Source organism: Spermophilus citellus (assembly GCF_964194105.1).
Source record: "Spermophilus citellus genome assembly, chromosome: 1".
NCBI classification, from domain to species: Eukaryota; Metazoa; Chordata; class Mammalia; order Rodentia; family Sciuridae; genus Spermophilus; species Spermophilus citellus.
Genome location: NC_138182.1, coordinates 224,207,491 through 224,228,160, shown reverse-complemented (window position 1 = coordinate 224,228,160; position 20,670 = coordinate 224,207,491). Strand labels below are relative to the sequence as shown.

The following is a 20,670-nucleotide window of genomic DNA, read 5'->3' as shown; positions in this document are numbered from 1 at the left end:
TTTAGTAGCTTTAATTTGTAGTCACAAAATAGTAACTTTAATGTGTGGTCACACAAGTGGCACTTCTGGTTTATATCTCTTTCTTATTCCAGGTTTTACTTCTTATGGAGAACTCAGGAAGAGGGGGAAAAAATGCCTGTTTTGATGGTGGCCTGATAATTTCGTGAAGGATTATTTTAATGAAATGATCCTAGTTATAGTTAACAATTTGACTTACTTTATAGAAATATGAAGTACTCAGTCACTATTCTCTTGCCCCCAATGTCATTTGAGAAAATTTAGTACAACTGGCCTGTAGCTTTTAGCTTTTGTAAAAGATGATTTGGTTGCATTTTTGAGAACTTTTCCCTCCAGAAGTTTTGTTGTAGTTAGACTCCCTTCTATGCTGTGGGGGAAAAAAAAGTTATTCTGAAATCATAGAGCTCCTAAAGAGACATTTCATAATTTGCCAAATGGGTGTTATTTTAAAATATTTTGAAGGTATAATAGTAAGAACCTGTTAGCTTTTCCTAATTCAGATATCTCATTGGTGCTGTTTATTTTTTATTTAGTCACAGATTACATGGCTCATTTCATATTAACTTCTCTTATTAAGCAAGATATTGTCGTCTTAGCTCCGACTGCTCTTTTGTGACATCTAATGTTGCCATGACACTTGCCTCTTCTGACATCCATATTGTTACTGTAGTAATTCTAAACCCAAAAGAAGTTTTAAGTATACATTCAGTGTGATATAAAATTATAAACTTTGCTTTCTTTGAATATGGGAACAATGATTTTTCAAGTACATAAAATGCTTTAAGAAATAGATAATTTAGGTCTAAAGAAGACTTAGTTGTATACATTTTCCGAATGATCTTTTTCTATTTTGTATACAACTGCTCCTGCTCAAAGTTTATATCTGTAGTACATACTTTTTTTCTCCTGCTTCTTTGATTTTTTTTTTTTTTTTGGTACCAGGGATTGAATCCAGGGGTGCTTCACCACATCCCCAACCTTTTTTATATTTTATCTAGAAACAAGCTGTAGCTGAGTTTCTTAAGGCCTTGCTAAGTTGCAGAGGTTGGCTTTGAACTCATGATCCTTCTGCCTTAGCCTCCTGAACCACTGGGATTACAGGCATGCACCACCGCACAGGCCATAAAAGTGATTTTTGAAATAACATTTTTTATATTCTCTACTTAAAGCTAAATAGTTCCTAGATTCATATGTGTGTTACCTTATGATCATCCTTCTTTTCAAATCTTGTTTGATATTTCACATTTGCTATCTATTCTAACTTTTGATTAAATCAGTTTTGATAATCATTTTGTTATTCCTTAACATTACTTTTGCTTTACCATTATATTAGGAACACTTGTGCAAACATCTTCATTTGAGCCATGTCATAAAATGATTTCTGAGTAGAATCCTTTTAGGTGATATGACTACAGTGGTTTATTTGATTTTATTGGCTGTTGCTTCCTAGATTCAATTCATTCTATTTATTTTTTGGATCACCTGCTTTATTCCAGTGGTACTAGTCATAGTAAATGGCTTTATGAAGTTTGAATGTTTTTATTCATAAAGAAACTTGAAGTAATTGAAAAACTATAGTATTCCGAAATAAATAGATAATTGTATGGAAGTTTGAAAATCCATTCTGGAGTTGTTAAGTGTAGTTGTTAAGCTTGAAAGAAAAAAATGTTTTCTACATAATAAGTTTGTATTAACAATTGGCATATTACTTATTCTTTTGTTCAGTTGTTTGTTCATTCAACAAGTTTTGAAGAAATATCTCTATCCTTAATGGATATTAGTCTAATATGGAGACAAACAAGCCTGTAAAGGGAGAGTTCAATAACCAACTGAGATTAGTTATACTGGTTTCTGCAAGTCAGGATAAAAATGTATGACTAAGGGCCAGAATTAGTGCAGTTTGTTCACCCATGGGTAGGTAGTATAGAATTGGTGTCAACACTCCTGGAGTCCTGATTACCAGTCCATTGTTGGTGGCACAATGTGTATTCCATTGTATTTCTGACTTCAAAATTATTGTTTTTATTTGGAGCCCCCCCCAATAGAAGAATTTGATATTAAATATGAACACAATGTCCATTTTGTTTTGGCCTTAAGAAGTAATTCTGCTTTTTAAATAGAGTAGTCCCCCTCATCCTATTTTAGTTACCCATGGTCAACTGTTGAGAGCCACAGCCAAATTGGGATGGCTCCTAGCCTTTTGCCAGTACTTGAGTTCTGGCAGAGTTCCCGTTGAGTTCCGGTTGAGCTCTCGCGGGGATTCCATGGAGAGTTCGGGTTGGTTGGTGAAGATCCGGTGGAGGGAGTTTGGGTTGGTGTGTGGTGTGACCTGGAGAAGGCCACGTGGGTGTGTTCCCGGGAGTTCGGAAATAAAGTTTGTTCCTGCTTTAGTGATTTGTGCCCAGCCAGACTGCGGCAGTCAACCACTTGTAGAAAATATTAAATGAAAAAATTTCAGAAGCAAACAGTTCATAAATATTAAATAAGCTTTTTTATAGTATATTATGATTGTTCTATGTTTTAGTTATTGTTAATTTTTTACTATGCCTAATTTATAAATTAAATATTATCATGGGTTTGTGTGTGTATGTATGTGTGTGTGTGTGTATATATATATATATATATATATATATATATATATATATATATATTTATATATATAAATCTCTATTTCTGGTATCTGTAGTGTCTTAGAACATATCCCATAAGAATGTCTTTTAAAAATGGCCTGAAATTTACCATTCTCATTTATGTTATGTTTTAGCTTATAGTAATTTTAGTGACATCTTAAGAATTTAGTTGAACAATTTTAAACCTTGCCATTAAAAACTGACCCATAATTCAAGGTTGCTAATCATTTGTCTTATCTGTTCAGGCTGCTATAATAAAAATACCTTATACTGGGCAATTTATAAATAGCAGAAACTTACTGCTCTCACTTCTGGAGGCTGCAAGTTTAAGATCCAGTGGCCAGTAGATTCAGTGTTGATATGAACCTGATTTTCGTAAATGGTTCCTTCTGTGTGTCCTCACATAGCAGAAGGGGAAGGTAGCTCTCTGGGCCTTCTTTTTAAGAGCATTAATGCCATTCTGGGAAGGCTTAATCACTCACCAAAAGCTCCACCTTCTAACATCATCACCTTGGTGTTTAGCTTTCAACATATGAATTTTGGGGGACACAAGACTATGCCTCCACTTGTTTTCATTTTATAACATCAAGGATGTCATCCATTTTATTTTACTACATTTATAGTGACATTTACATGAAGCTGATGTTGCTGTTTTTCTACCAATTTAAAATTTTGAGTCAGAAGATTTGGAGCCCTAGAATTAAGATGCTGCCCATTTTAAGATGCACAATTATTTTATTTACCACTATCTCAGTTATCTGTTGGTGTTCAACAGTTTCAAATGTGGTTTTAAAGCAATTCATTGGTTAGTGATTTTGTTATTTAAGCTAGACTTAGCTGGAAGGTTTTGTGTGTGTGTGTGTGTGTGTGTGTGTGTTTAATTGTTGTGTTTTAAATGCTAGAGTCAGTCATGTGGCTTCAGTCATCTGACTGCTTCACTGGATAGTTTAAGATGTACTCACTCAAGTGCCTACTCATTATCTGGAGGCATCAGTGGGGGCAGATTGATTTTCTTTCATGTGGCCTCTTTACTGGGAATAGCCTGGGCTTTTTAGATAATAGTAGTAGTGTTCCAAGAAGACAAGAGCTGAAACTACAAGACTTCTTGAGTCATATGTCACTTCTGCTACATTTTGTTAGTGAAAAAAAAAGCACAAGGTCATCTCAGATTTAAAAAGGAAGGGTAAGATTAGACTCCACTTCTGGAAGGGAGTGCTGTGCCCAAGCTGATAGAGATCTGTGAACTGAAAAGACACACCCCCTCTAGCATGGTGATACAGGTACAGGATAACCTCCATAGACATTCCCCTTAAAACAGAGGAGGAGTAGAAGGCATGTAGCAAATGCTGATCTAGAGAAGTTCTGAAATCTAGCCAGGCACATATTGTTAGTGTCCCCTATTTTGGGGGCAGCGAGGTTCCTTGGTTATGACCCGTTCTGTCACCTGGAAATGGTTCTCTCATCTGTTGCTTTTTTTCTGCTTTTGACTTTGTTATCTGAGAGGTCTTTTATTTTCCCTGTAATAAATGACCCCTCTTTGCAGGCAGGTAGCATTTTCAGCTTGCTTCCTTTGGGTCCTGTTAAGAATTAGTAATGTTGGGCTGAGGGTATAGCTTAGTGGTGAAACTTGTACTTAATGTGTCTCCAGCAGAGGTGGGGGGAGGAAGCTCATCAGTTGCTGGAAACTTGGGTTATTCTCATTATGAGAGGGGCTGTTATGAATAATGCTGGTATAATATTCATGCATCTGTTTCAGAGGCTCTTGGTCATATACTTGGCATGTAATTAATGGTTCATATGGTAATTCTCTGGTTAATTATTTGAGGAACAGTCAGACCCTTTTCCAGAGTGACTACACCATTGTATATTCCCATTAGCAGTCTGTGAGGTTGCAAATTTCTCTGCATCCTTGCCAACATCTTGTTGTTGTTTGATTTTGATTCTAACCATCCTGGTCAGTGTGGAATGGAATCTTGTTATATTGATTTTCATTCCCTTGATGGCTAATGATATTGAGGATCTTTTCATGTCTTTAGTAAAATATTGAGATCTTTTGCATATATTTAGAGTGGGCTGTTTAGCTTTTTAAAAATTGAGTTGTAAGAAATTTTTATTACTCAATAGGTATTCGGGTATTTCCAGAGTATATATTACTTTATCTGGCTTCTGACATTGCCAGCGTTTGTGTTGCAACTACTTTTAAATCCTTATATACATTAATACTTAAAAAAACCCCAATGTAATAGGTGTTACACTTACTATTAGAATGTAATTATAAATAACTTATCAACATTAACTTGATACTTAACCTTTTCTTTAAACACTCTCTTAAAAAGAAACACTTCTGTCTATTTTACAAAATACAGGTGAATTACAGAATATATTTTTATATGTCAGCAAAAACACTGGGACTCAAACTCATTAATCAAAGAACAAGTGGATATTACAAAGTGTTGGTATATTTTGAGTATTGGTGAGATTGATTAAGCATCGACTATTGGGGAGATAAAACTAGAAATAAAGGATCTGTGATAGTTTGATACTGATAATTTTTACTTGACTGATAGTAGAAGAAAACACAATTCAGGTATTTGAAAGTAAAAATGACTGAGAATATTCAGCAAGTCGGTCCCTGACCCCCCCTCTCCCCACACCCCTCAGTACTGGGGATTGAACCCAGGGCTTCATGTTCTGATGCTGAGCTGCACCTCCAGTCCACTGTGCCTGGCTATTAAGGTTTTTGTTTGTCAAACAGTGAAAACAATGTATATTGTGGGAACATTATATACATAGGAAGTACTGAAAGTTCCCACTTTCTCCAAGAGAAATAATTAGTGATGGAGCTGTATACTTTTCAATCATTTTACCTGTGAGAATCCTCTAATGATGATTAAAATGTGCACATAGTAATTTGGAATATGAGGAAAGTGGTGACAAATTAAAGTGGTAGGTGTTGAGATAAAAGCATCAGGAATATGACCAAGGGATAATATGCTAGGTATGTTTTTACCATTGTTTGACATTTTTTCCTAGAGCTCTTGATACTTGTTTGGTAAATATGTTGATGTTTCTTTTAGACTGATTTGATCAGACCTGTGGTTTTATATATGCCTAACTTTTGGTATCTGAGTCATACATTTTAGTGAATTGCTTATAAGTAAGTAGTGTATTATAAACATGCCACATATTCCCTAAGCATAAAAGAAGTGTAGTAGATGCTTTTTGTTTGAGTTTTAATGGTAATATTTAGATTTGAATCCCAAAATAGGCTAACAACCACTTAGAGCTGAATGTATAAGAAAGTGTTCTGTGAGCTTTACATATTGCAGGCAAATATTTATGTGTTCTTAGCCCAGTGTTATAGGGAATTAGGGGAAGGTGTAAATGAGATTTGCATAGGGAGTAAGTAGGTAAGAAGGTGAGCTCTGGAACCAGGCTGCTTAGGTGACCTTAGGTAAATTACTTCATTTGGTATCTTTGCTGTTTCTAGTATTTGTTATTTGTCTTGATTCCAAAGAACTATAAGAAATGTTGGGGGATTGGGGGACAAATTCTCTTAAAATAACAGAGAAAGAAAATAAATAATAGTGCAAGATTCTCTGGCTGTAACATATGATTATTTATTTTTTATTTCATCCTTAAATTGCCTGCATTTTCTAAGGCAGACTCTAATTTTTATTAACTTTGAAACTTTTTGGTATTAATAGAAATAGTAACAGAAACAAGCCATACAAATTACTGGTTGCCTTACAAAGCTCAGGGATTTTTAGAAGCTATTATGTATCGCAACTTGAACTGAGGATAACTAATTTATTTTATTTTTTTTTGACAAATCACCTTATAATATAGGTTTCACTGAAATGTGGGAGACTTCTGCACATGGTAACATAATGTTAGAGATCTTTGAAAAGATCATTTAGTGTTCCTTTTATATTTGAATTGAATTAATAGTTTTTGAAGCTGTGATTATTATTTTTTTTTAAGTCATAGGGCTAGCAGAAGATAAATCCCTGGGTTTACAATGAATGGTCTGCACCCCCCTCCCCAGCCTGCCACTACTCCCATGGATTCATTCTTGTAGAGAATGCTTGGATTCGGTGGTACTATGAGTCTTAATATTGACCTTGAAAATTGGTCACCGTTTAATATTAGTTTATAAGAAAACATTCTATGAATATTTCCACCTGAACTTACTTTCTGGTGGAAAAACTATATTTAAAAGTAGATTGCCTATAGTACAAGTGAACTATTGAGATCTTTTAAAATTTGTTCATGTCTTTGCTTGACATTTTTAATGATACCTTTAATACCTTATGCTGAATAGAAAAAGCCCGTCTTTCACTACAAATTTTATGATTCCATTGATATAAAACATCCAGACTGATGGTCACTTAGGCCTAGAGGACTTGGCGGAGTGTGTGTGTGTGTGTGTGTGTGTGTATGTGTGTGTGTTTGTGTATAGTATTCCACTAAAATGTCTTAAAAGGCAAGATAAATGGAGTTTCTGTATGATAAAACAAGCTTTATTGTACAGAAATCTGTCAATAGTTTGTGTGGGAGAGCTCTGCTGTTCTCCCACCTTTAGGATCTCAATTCAGTGTCTCTTTTCCTGTCAAAGCATCCTGACCGTAAAGGTGATTTTAGTTCATGTGTCAGTTGGACACACACATGACCCAGAATTTTCCTGTTCTACATGACCAGCCTTTTTCTTTGTACGTCTGTAGATTTCAATGCATTGTTATTGGGACATCTAACTCTATTAGCTAACCACTTGCTCAAATTTCAGAACATATTTTGGTGATTCTGTGTAACAGAATGCTAGGGGAAAGCCTCTACTGTGTGGTGTCAGTGTAGTCCCTGATTGCTCATCCTCCACTCCCATCTCTCCTTACTTCCTCCCTAGTAAGCATACCTATTTGGTTAATGAAGGCAGGAGTGAGCTGGTATTTAGATTTGGGAGACCTAAGGATTTATTGTTGTTTGGCAGCAGTTCTTCCAAGAAATATTACATCTGATTGCCTGAGATATAATCATAAGCCATACAATTAATCCACCTAGAGGATACACTTCAGTGGTTTTAAATATATTTACAGTAGTGCCATCAACACTACCATAAATTTGAGAATACTTTCTTTACCCTGCAAAGAATCCCCATGCCCTTTAGCAGTCATGCCACATTTCCCCCCAACCCCTCTATGCCTAGGTGACCACTGGTATGCTTTCTGGACATTTCGTGTCAGTGGAATCATACAATATATACTCTTTTAGGCTGACTTCTTTCACTTAACATAATCTGCTCAGGGTTCATCAATATTGTGGCATGAATCAGGACTTCATTTCTTTTTGTTGCTAAATAAAATTTCATTGTATGGATATACTACATTTTATTTGTCTACTCACTAAGTGATATACACCTGTGTTTTCACTTTTGAGACTATTAATAATGCTGCTGTGAATATTTTTGTACAAGATATTGTGGGGACACATGCCTTTATTCTCTGATATATATCTAGGAGTGGAATTGGTAGGTCATATGGTAACTGCCAAATTATTTTTTCCAAAATGATTTCCCCATTTTACATGACCACAGCAGAGTGTGAGAATTCTATTTTTTTTTTCATATTCTTGCCAACACTGTCTTTTCTATTAAAGCCATCCTATTAGGTCTAAAGTGGTATTTCATTACAGTTTTGATTTATACTTCCATGATGGCTAATGATCTTTTCATGTGTTACTGGCCATTTGTCTATTTTCTTAAAGAAATGTCTATTCAAACCCTTTGCCCATTTTAAAGTTGTGTTGCCTTTTTAGAACTGTTAACAGTTCTTTATTCTAGATGCAAGTCACTTAGACACCAAATTTACAAACATTTTCTCTAGTTCTGTGAATTATATTTTTACTTTTTTGATGGTATGATTTACAGCATGAAAACTTTTAATTTTGATAAAATCCAATGTTCTCCTTTTTCTTTTGTTGCTTGTACCTTTAGTGCCATATCTAAGAAACTATCGCCTAACCCAGTGTAGTAAAGATTTACATTTATATTTTCTTCTAAGTGTTTTATGATTGTGACACATATCTGAGGATTTTGATTCATTTTGAGTTAGTTTCTTTATGTGGTAAGAAGTACTGGTTGTTTATTTAAAGTTAATTTATTTTAAAAATATTTCTTAAGAATTTACTACAGATATAAGACATTTTGAAAATATCTAAATCTCCAGTTCTTTGCCCACTTACTTGTTTCTGTAAGAAGTCATGTGTTTGGGGTTTTGCCACCACTTTATCTTTAGACATGTTTCCTCCTCTTCCTCCTCTTCCTCCGCCCCCTCCTCCCCCTCTCCTCCCCTCCTCCTCCCCTTCCTTCCTCCCTCTTCCCTCCTCTTTTTTGCTTGCTGTGTTCCCCAGGCTGGCCTCTATTCCTGGGATCAAGTGATCCTCCTGCCTCAGCCTGCAGAGTATCTAGGACTACAAGTATGTACCACTGTGCCTGGCTTTAGACATTTTATTCTTTCTGTATGTAGTTCATGTAGCTCAGGCGTGGTGTCACAACATAGAAAGTGAAATTTGGAATAGCAGGACCCTTTACTTCAGTGGTGTCTTAATATTTGCCAGTAAACAATTAAATTTCTGTTGTTTTGATTATATAATTAATGAGATTTGAATGGACTTAATTGTCATATTCTGGCAATGGCAAGCAAAGCATATTCTCAATTTTTACAAATCATTATACTTAAAATGGAGAGTTTATGTCTTCATAATTATTTAAAATTTTGTGTAATGATTATGACTGTACTAGAGAGTAAAAAGGACTGAGCTCAGTTGTCTCCAAGAGTTTGTTACCATTGCAGTGGAACAGAGTAGGATATTTATTTAGCAAATATATGTGGAGCTCCCAAAGTCAAACTCTATGAGAGTCATTATGGATACAAAGATGAGAAGTCCTTTATGTCAATAAGTCCACCCTTTAGTTGGGAAACATAATGCATGATAAATGCCTTTATGGTCAAGAAAAATGTAGCACGTTTTTCATATTGCAGGAGAAAAACTTCCTGAGAAGGTGCTGCCTAAGCTGTCTTGAAGGACAAAGAAGCATTGCTCACTTTGTAGCCTCTATTCCCCAAAGTGTAGCATCCAAGGCAGAAGGCATTTATGGATAGGAAATTCAGACACAGGATAATATTTCAGTTTACTCAGGAATAACAGACTTGGACTAGAACTATTACATGGTATCATTTTAATAAGTACTAAATCTTTGAAATAGAAAATCTGGTGTTTTATACTTTCAGCACATCTTAATTGCACTAGTTATGTTTTAAGAGCCACTGACCACCATATTGTTCAGGATAGGTCTAGATGAATAAAATATTTAAGTTAAAGCAAAATTCTTGAGACTGAGGAGGACTGGTCCTAGGACAAGATCCTGAAGCTACCAGTTGCAAAGAACAAGGCTAGATATAATTGGAAGTATATCCACTGGACCCATAAGCCAGAAAGATTTTTATAATGAAAATTTGGAGAAGGGAAGCATAAATTATTTATATTGAGCCTGTTTTGACAATAGATAAGAGGGAAGGATAATGAGAAGCAGGGAGAGTTTTAGGGAGGAGGATGGTCCGTAAGAAGTATTTGTTGCTGCTGAATTGGTTGGGGTTTGTAAGCAGGATTTGATGGTGCTTGGTGGTCCAGCAGCCTGGGGTTTGAATTTACATTGAGTTTAAGTTACATTCAGGAATGTAGAATAGATTTATTTATTTTTTGCTTTGGTCTATTACCTTTTAACTGATTGACTTTCTGTTCTTTCTCTCCACCATCCAGCCTTTGTGATTAAATAATTAAATTTAGAACATCTTAAATTTTTTCTTTATCAGTTATAATAACAGTAGATGACTTTTGCACACTGTAAAGTATGTGTGATGAAAGAATGTCAATTGAATGTTCTCCTCCAATCTAAAGTTTTCTACATTCCTTAGTTGTCATTTATGCAAAGGATGTGACTTTACCCATCTTTGCAGCCTCCACCCCATAAGTGATTTCACCAATTGTTCATTGTCCATTCTCAATTATTTAAAAAATTTTAAAGGCCTAAAATATGTTAATTAAATCCATAGGTATGACATGGATAGGCTTAAATCTTGAAAAGCTCATTTGAGTTCTTTATGGAGAATAGACTAGGAAAGGGTTCAAGGATGGGAAGGAGACTAGTAAGAAGTCTATTGGAGTTTATAAGTGAGAAATGCTGGCAGCTTGATCCAGGGTGAAGGAGGGGGAAATGGAGAAGTGGACTGAAAGGAAGTAGGAAAGGCAGCTGATAGTAACCTGAGGGTGACTTGGTTAAAACAATGTTTTTTGTTGTTGTTTGTTTTGCTTGTGTATATTTTAAAGTGATGAAGACTTGAAATATAGAGATGTGGTATTCTGATGAAGCAGTTGAACTTATGAGATAAAGGGATATTTGTTAGGATAATCCTAAGAAAAGGTGGCAGGAGGTGAAGCTTTGATACAAGGAGGATTTTTTGTTGTTGTTTTGCAGATTTGCTTTGTCAGGGTGGCATAAATTTTGAACTGTAGAGAATATCTAGGCAAACGCTCTACCGCTGAGCTGCTTCCCAGTCCTAAGCTGCAGGGAATATCTAACACCAACGGAAATAAAAGGACAGAAATTAGAATTATATTTGTATTCTATTATTTTTAAAATTGGAGGGGGGATAAAAAGAAGGTGAAACTAGAGTTAAATTAAGCAGTGCTCTATAGCAGTTGTTAATCAGTAAGTAAGTATGTTGGGGATCAGTATGTATACTAGTAATCAGTAAATGTTTATACTTACTAAAATCTCTCACAGATTTTATTTAAATATAGGATGGCCTCAAACGCTGTACATAGAGTTTTTTAAAAAATATTTTTAGTTGTAGGTGGACACATACCTTATTTATTTATTTATTCTTATGTGGTATTGGGGATCGGACCCAGAACATCATACATGCTAGGCAAGTACTCTACCACTGAGCTACAACCCCGGCCCTGTATATGGAGTTTTAATGGAATACAAAATGATAAAGAGTATTCGTTCTATCTGTTCTGACTTTAAGGCTTAAAGACATACCTTAAGAGATCCAAGTGTATTATAAAGGTTTTTTTTTTTTTTTAATTTTGTAGTTGTAGATGGACAGCATGGCGCTATTTATTTATTTTTTTATGTGGTGCTGAGAATTGAACCCAGTGCCTCCCATGTTCTAGGCAAGCACTCTGCCTCTGAGCCACAACCCCAACCCCTATTATAAAGACTTTTGAGGAGGGAACAAAGTCCATCTCTAAGTGTAACAAAAGTGACTCTGGGAGTTTACAGGGTGTTTGCTCAGTCCCAACTTTCTTCCTATTGACCTCCTCCATGCCAAGCAGTGGAAGCCATTTTCAAATGAAATCCGTATTTTTAAAACATAAAAGTTGAGATGCACTGATTCAAGTGGAGATTGATCTCTGTCACCCTGCTTTTCCTCTTTTGCCCCTTTCACATTTCCTCCTTTCTTCTCCATGCTGCTGTCTGAAGAACTGCAGGACTTTGTGAAAACTGCTTTCACACTGCCATTTCTCACCAGTTGGAATAGCAGAACAGTAACTGTGTATATGGGCTCTGTCTTTGCTCTGGAGACTTACTGGCAACTCTACTAATCGCTGTTCTCTTCACATGCTGTACTTGCTGCTCTCTGCTCTTTTTCTAATCACCTTTTTATGACTTCTTTTGGTCTCTCTACCATGACTGGTGGTGTCGGCTTCTACTGATAGTAATTAGCTATTTTTAATGTCTCATATTCCATCTCCTCAAGAAAAAGGATCTGATTGAATTGGTTAGGCATCATCCAATCTAGAGTTTCTTCTGTTGGGGCCTGCCGGTCATCCTCATGTCTGGTTCTAAAGATGGTACAGAGGCCAATTCCTCATCCTGTCATCTGTAGCTGTGTTTAGAGGGTCACAAGACACAAAAGTTCGACAAAGAACTGCTTCTGAAAAGTTTTCCTTAGAAGATGAGTGTGACTATTGTTTTTGGCTGATTCATGTATTGGTTATTTTTTATTGAATTCTCAGTGAATCATAAGCGGCTATAATGAGAGCAGCCTCAGTTTTTAAGTCTTTTCCACACGCAGTAACTTTACATGTAGTGCCTCATCAGCCATGTGATCCATTTTGTTGATTAAAAAACCTTATGTATGGTGAAGTATGAAGGCTTGTTCAAAGTTTACACCTTCTTGGTCTTGGAACTGAGATTTGAATACAGGCAGTTAACTTTCCAAGCAAGATATTCAGTCTGTAGCACAAGATATCAGAGCTGCAGCTGACCAGGGTGATTATCAAATTACCTGTTTTAAAGATGAGAAAAGTGAGATTAAAATTTAGGTGACTTGCTTCGGGTCACTAGTCATTGTTAGGATCAGTGTCTGATTCCTCCATTAGTGTTCTTTCTACTACAGAGAAAGTACCCAAGATATACAAGGTTTTGCATGCTAACCTTGAAATTTAAGCATTATATGCTAAGAGAGATTGTAATGGATACATGATATGTGGCTGTACACAATCATCCATGTAGAAGATCATTTAAAATACAGTGAAGATACACTACCCTGATGGGTTTGATAAAGAAATTGATATTAAAGATTTTTAAAAAGCTAATTATACTAGTTGGAAAAGTTTTACTTTTTCTCTTATTTAAAAATACTCATTTTCATAATGCATCTTGTTTTTAATGAACTATGACTGTGATGTTAAGTGGTATAACTAAAGTGCTGGCAGACTAGCTTTGGCTTCACTAATGAAATAAAGATATAGCCTTAATGTGTATGCAGAATGCCTTACTTGTTATTTAAAAGTTAATAAAATACAGGAGCCTAGTAGGTTCCTGTAAGCCAATAAAATAAGACTATCTCAGAATAGTTCTTTGTTAGAAATGCAAATTCTCAGTTACCATCCCAGACCTTCCGAATTAGAAAAAAGATACCTTCATAGTGAGGCTCACCAACCTGGAGTTCAACAAGGCCTCCAGATGATTCCAGTGCATACTGAAATTTGAGAACCACTGCCCTAGAAGAAACCAAGTTGTCAGTTGAAATAATTTCATTTTGATTTTGTTGAAGAAAAAGAATAACATTTTCTTGACAAAGTATTGGAATCATTTACAATCAATTCAACCATTGTCTTTTTTTGTTGAAGTTGTTATTGTGGTGAACTCTGTTTAATTTATCCAATAGAAAAATGCATATAGGCATTAGAAAGTCCTAGTTTTTAATTTTATCTGAGACTTACTGATTGACCTTGAGAAAGTTTCCTGAACTTGTTTTAAGATTACAGCTTCTTTCTCTGAAAATGAAACTGTATAACCAACTAGAAGGATCACAAGAAGGATTGGAAATAATTTTAGTAAATATTGTATACTTAATAGGCATTAAAAAAATAACTAATTATTTAAATCTTCAGTTCTATTGATTCCTCCCAGTTTAGAGGCTGTGAATTTTTTAACACCATTCACAATTATTGAAATTAACTTGAAACATTAACTATGTGATAATTCAAAGATATCAGTTCTTTACTTCCTAAATCAATTCTCAGCCTTGGCATATCCTGCACAGACTCTACTGCTTTGTCATCTAATACTGCATTAGGAAAGATTCCAAGTGGATTAGAAGCAAACTCTGTTCACTTGAGACAATGATTTTGTCAAACTGTCAGTTAACTTTCAGCCTGGATTAATATCAGAAGAAGCAAGTACAATTTGGTTACAATAGTTGGAAGTGGAACATTTGAAGAATGATTTCATTTTAGGTCTTTTGGGTACTAAGTTATACTTCTTTTTTTTTTTTTTTTAAATAGGGACTGGAGTTGTGGCTCAGTGTTAGAACACTTGCCTGGTGTATGTGAGGTACTGGGTTCGATTTTCAGCACTGCATATAAATAAATGAATAAAATAAAGGTCCATCAACATCTAAAAGAAAAAGTGTTTAAAAAAAGGAAGGTAAATTTTAGGATACTTGAGTATCTGGGTACATGCATTTGAAAAATAAAAGTTGGGACCCAGTATATTTCTGTGGCATTGAGAGAACAACATAAATAGTATGAATGTTGGTTAAGCTGTATGTTACTGTTTTAGATAGCTTTTGCATTGCTGTGACCAAAAGATCTAACAAGAACAATCAGAGGAGGAAAAGTTAATTTTGGTTCAAGGTTACAGAGGTTCAGTCCATGGTTAGCTGATTCCATAGCTCTGGACCCAAGATGAGGCAGTACATCATGGTGGAAGGGGATGCAAGAGGAAAGCAGCCCAGCTGTGGCAATCAAGAAGCAGAGAGAGCACCACTAATCTGGGACAAAATATAAACCCCAAGTTACACCCTCAATGACCTACCTCCTCTGGTCACACTCCACCTATCAACACTTGCTGTCCAGTTAATCCATATCAGTGAATCAATCCACTGATTAGGTTAAGGCTCTAAACCCTATCATTTCACCTCTGAAAATTCTTGCATTGTCTCACATGTGAGCTTTTGGGGGACACCTCATATCTAAATAGTATCTTTATGACCCTACTTATGCTTCTCTCCTTTTTTCCTTTGAATTAATTTTGTTCTGTAATAATGAAAAACATTTTTGTAGTTCCAAAGTAAAAGCTACAAAACAGGTATGTTTTGAGAAGTCTAGCTTCCAAGCCTTTCCTCTCTTTACTCTTTCCTTCTTCTCTTCTTCTCTCATAGGCACTCATTGTTGGTTTTGGATGTATTCTTTCTTTTAAAAAGCACAATAAATACATTCATTCTACCCTCCACCTTTACACACAAGATAGCATTGTTCTGCATCTTTATTCATTCATTCCTTAGCAATTTATATATCACCTTATATAATTTTACAACAAAGTAACACATTAGCACTATTTTATCATACCATCCTCTATTGATATACATTTAGGTTGCTTCTAGCCTTTTGATATTATATACAATGTTTTTGCCAGCATATCTCTGGAATAGATTACTAGAAGTAAGACTGTGGTTTAAAGGATAAATGCAGAGGTATTTTGCTACATGTTCCCAACTTTTCCTCTGTAGAGATTCTAACAAACGGTTGATTTTCCTCTTAGCAGTGGTTGAGACCCCTGTTTTCTTACTGCTTTGTCAAGGTTATGTCAGACTTTTGGATTTTTTGCTAATCTGATAGGTAAGAAATGATTGTGTTAGTATAATTAGTATTTCTTGTGAATGAGATTAAACATTTTTTCATTTACATGTTTTGAACTATTTTCATATTTATGTTCAATTTTTCAGAAAGCATTTCTTTTTTATTACTGCTGCTACTATCTTGAAGAATTGCTTTATTTCTTTTTAGGAGTGGTAATACTCTTTGAAGATTCGGTATCACCAGGCATGTATGATTAAACAAATAAAAAACCAAAAACCTTATTGATTCAAAGAGATCATAGTCTAACTTGGGGAGGGGGAAGACCTGCATAAAAATTATGGTTCAGTAAAATAAATGCTAATGGAGATAAATATGGAGGAGTGTGGGGCACTAAACCTGGGGTGGAGTGACTAGGAAAGAGGCCTCCTACTGGGAACATCATTGATTATCATATAGGATAATACCTGGAGCTTCTTAGGCTGACCCTGCTGGGAAGAGTTTTCCAATTGGAGGAAGCATTGCAAAAGAAGGTCATGGTATCTTGCAGACTCATAGATTATTGCTTTTATTGGGTGGTAGTGAGGGTCAGATTGAGACTGCTGCTGAACCCATCTGGATTTGACCTTCAGCTCTCTGCTTCTTATCTCAGATTCCTTCACTAAATTAGGTTGACTTCAGCAATGCCAACTTGAAAATTTTGATTAAAATATTCATTTTTTTTGTTTTCTTAATTTTCTTTCTGATGCATGCATCTCTTTTTGATAATCTCCCTTCTCCTTACACATTTGGGTAAACTTGGGGATGGGGAACCCTGGGGAGTAAGTAGAGTCATTTTAGTCCCTTCTTCCCAATTTATTGTCAAGCAAGCCTTTATTTATTGCTTTTCCTTTTATCCTTGCCACTTGCTTTTTTCCAAGTTTGAGGCTCCTGCAGTAGCTTTTTTCATTTGGCATTTGGCTAAAGGAGAAGGATATGCCAAGGTGAGGGTGATTATGAGATAGTTGATGAGTCCGGAAAAATAGGCAAGGGCCAGGCTACATGATCAGAAGCCTTGTATTTCATTTTGAGGGATTCCTATTTTATCTCACAGTTAGTGGAAAGCTACTAAAAATCCAAAATGGATGAAAGTCAAGGGAAAGGGTTTAGAGGAAGAGGAATAATAAGATTAGCTTTACATTTTTGAAAGGTAACTTTGAAGACTATGTTGAAGAAAATGGATTGGAAAAAGTACAGTATTGAAAGAGAGCAGTATCACCTAGGAACCTGTCAGAAGTACAGATGTTCAGACCCCACCCTAGACCTCCTGAATCAGAAACTCAGGTGGGAGGCAACAGTCTGCACTTTATTTAATCCTTATTCATGCTACAGTTTGAGACTAGAGCTATGAAGGCAAGTTAAGATGTATCACAGTTTGTAAAATGCTTTTCACATGAATTATCTAGTTGATTTTGTTGATGTTCATTATATTTTTCATATAATCAAGAGAGATAAGATAAATGTCTGGGATTTTGTGATTCAGTTATTTTTATGAAAGCCCAATATAAAAAGATTTGAAAAGCTGGTTTAGTAGAGTAATATACTTGGGAGACTGTCTAGGATCAAGTGGAAAAATAAACAGTCAAGTAGAGATATTGGCATAGAATAAAGCAAGTAAGAGGTACTTAATCTTGAATGCTCTAGATGTTGGCTGTATGTGACATTGATTTGTGATATGGTACTTAAATCTGCAGTCGGGAAAACTGATGGAAGATGTTATAAAACTGGAGAGCATGAACTCTTCCTGAGCCCAAAGGAAAGGATGGTGGTTTTACCCAAAATTTGTTCAGCTGCTCTTGTGCAGTCAGCTCGACACAGCTATTAGGAGGCAGTCTACTTTCTGTCTTTATAGAATAACTAGCAGCTGATTTGCATCTAACCCAGTTTTGTTTTGCTTTGAGGGTGTGAGATCTGTGGATTTAGATTTCAACTTTGTTGAAATGGGACGGATGCATCTGATAATCTTTATTTTCCTCTTTTACTTTGTTGAATGATCAAAAGTACAGATAAAGCAAATGTTATGTAAATGCAAATATTATATAATTATATCTCAAAGGATAAGTAATTTTTTTTTCTCCTTCAAATTTTATTCTAGGATCCATCAGTTACACAGGTGACAAGAAATGTTCCACCTGGACTTGACGAATATAATCCATTCTCGGATTCTAGAACAGTAAGATTATTCTTAATTGGACCATTTTTAAATGTTTAAATAAAAACCAAGTAGGAATTATATTTTAATTGTTGTAGTTTTTAGTTGATTTGTAAAACATAAAATAAGAAGTTAATGTTTTACTTAGAATTTAGCAAGTCAGGATTTTTTTTTTTTTTAAACAAGTAGGACTATCAATAGTAATTGAAAATTTCCATATTGGTCCTAGTGAAATACTATCTACAGTACTTGACATACAGGGAGGTAAGAAAGTGTTTCTTGGTATATACATTGTCTTCATGGTAATATGGAGTGATACTTTGTTACAATGGAAATTATATATGTAACTATACACAATGTTTGCATGATTATCATTTGAATAGTAGGAGCCTTCTGACAGTGGTAGACCAGAACCTCTGGAACTTTACTTGGTCTAGGAAAGCATATTCTTCCCCATCTTATTTATAAAATGCTGGGCTATTAAAAAAAATCATAAAGAGAGAAATGAATTACAGTAGATGGGGTAGAGAGAGAAGATGGAGGGGAGGGGGGATAGTAGGGGATACGAAAGGTAGCAGAATACAACAATTACTAATAGGGCATTATGTAAAATTGTGGATGTGTAACCGACGTGATTCTGCAATCTGCATTTGGGGTAAAATTGGGGGTTCATAACCCACTTCAATCTAATGTATGAAATATGATATGTCAAGAGCTTTGTAATGTTGTGAACAACCAATAATAAAAAAAAAATCATAAAGAGCATCCTTAGTTTACCTGTTAGGGTCCTAAGCTCTTATAGTTGGAGCAATTTTTTATGTTCTATCTATGGTTTTATTGTGAACCAGATTTGAGAACTATTGAGGTAGATTCTATTGAGAATTCTTTTCAAAATTTCTCTGGCAAATAATTTTGTCTTCTATTTTTGTGTCTCAGACATCACTCTCAGTTTTAAATGTTCTTGGCTCTTGAAATGCTAGTCATTCTCTGAAAGATATCAAAGTTCTTTACTTGTATGCTTGGAGTTACCTGTCAGTATGATGATCCTTAGGCGATGATCACCTCTTCCTGATAAATGTTTTTCATAGTCTAAAAACGAATTCCAAAAGATTATGTATCTTTTTGCTTGGAAATTTCTTCAAGATGCATTGTATTAACTCTATAGTGTAAAGAAGAGTGTGGGGGGAGGGGGCTGTATTAAGCTATATTATGAGCTATATTAAGCATCCTCTCTTAGCCTTGCGCCACAGTGGTGTTGGTGTGGCATTGCATGATCCATATCTGGGCTGCGATGCCTGTGGCCTCCACCTTGGCTCTGCAAAGAAGCCTGCTTTCTCAAGGTTCTGGATCTGGGCGTTACCTATTGGGGCTAGACCAGCCCACCCTCTGCCTTATTTGGTGAAGAACATTGTATCGAAAATCCTGGGTTAATTTCCCTATAAAAAAAGGGATTCCACACTACTCCCTCCTGCTCTCTTCCTCCCTTGCCTTCCAGTGTGAAAGCAGGACCCTTAAGGTGGCAGAGCCTTGTCTGTGTGGTCTTTTCTGCCGCTGCCCACACCACACAGAGTGATGATCAGCTTCCACCACCCAGGCAGCTTGTGGGTGGCAGAAGAGCTTTAGGCTAAATGGTGATAAGAAAGAAATGTTTAATCTTTGTCCCTAGTTCCTGGCTTCTCAAAGTTTTATAATCTCCAGAGTGATATGGGTTTTTTATATGCTAATGAGAGGACTGGGGACTTGGGACCCTAGATAGCTTCTGGGTGGGTACTGGTCCCTAGAAATTCCAAGCATGATTAGAGGGTTGGAACTTTAAACCTCCCTTTCAAGGGAGGAGAGAGGAGAGACTGGAGATTGAGTTAATCTCCAATGGACAATGATTTAGTCAATCTGGCCTCTGCAATAAAACCCTCCAGAAAACATCAATGGAGGAAAGTACACAGCAACTCTGGACCTCCTTCCTCTTTATTTTACCCTTTCAGCTATTCCATTTGGCTGATCCTGAACTGTATCTCTTATAACAAACTTGTAGTGGTAAGTAAATTATTTTACTGAGTTCTGCGAGTTGTTCTAGGAAAATGTCAAACCTTATCCAGTTGGTGTGAAGTACAGGTGGCAACCTGAAACCTATGACTGGCATCTAAAGTGAGGACCTTACAAATTAAGTACTGAGCCTTTCACTTGTGGGGTCTGTGCTAGTCCTGATAGGTAATGTCAGAATTGAACTGAATTGTGGGATACTTGGTTGGTGATCAGACTGCTGAAGAATTGGTTCATGTGTGTATGTGGGGGCAAAGCCCCACACTTGGTGTCAGAAGTGTTGTGAGTGGTGAGCCCAAAAGAAAAACCATAAAAATGAACTTTTAAATTTCACTTTATTTCAAAGCCCTTGTTTGGCAGTCCTTGCTTATGTGTAGCAATGGTGTCCCAGACTGGAATAACTGAATGCTCATTGAGCATGGGAGTTACAGGTTGAACCATGTGAAATGACCAATACTTAGACCAGTTTTGACATAAAAATCATGGGTTGATATGATTCAACTTTAGTAAATTAGTGCTGTGGATGTATGGAATTATAATTTGGTAGTAAATTGCTGAAAGAGAGAGAAGGAGCTAGCATCTTGTATTCTACTACATGAAGTTCTCTGACATGGTTTCTGGGGTGTGGAGATGGAAACAAGA

General features: G+C 35.8%; 1 protein-coding gene across 4 annotated transcripts in view; it reads left to right on the top strand.

The window, feature by feature from the left end:
- Nucleotides 1-20,670, top strand: part of SCAMP1 (secretory carrier membrane protein 1) — a 112,453-nt gene that overhangs the window by 1,233 nt on the left and 90,550 nt on the right. For 2 of the 4 annotated variants that reach the window (XM_081289797.1, XM_081289798.1), the window contains exon 2: nt 17,932-18,009. The exons of the other annotated variants lie outside the window; for them this stretch is intronic. In XM_081289797.1, the coding sequence (XP_081145923.1) occupies nt 17,932-18,009 (78 nt within the window). The remainder of the gene's footprint in view (nt 1-17,931; nt 18,010-20,670) is intronic. 4 annotated transcript variants of the gene reach the window in all.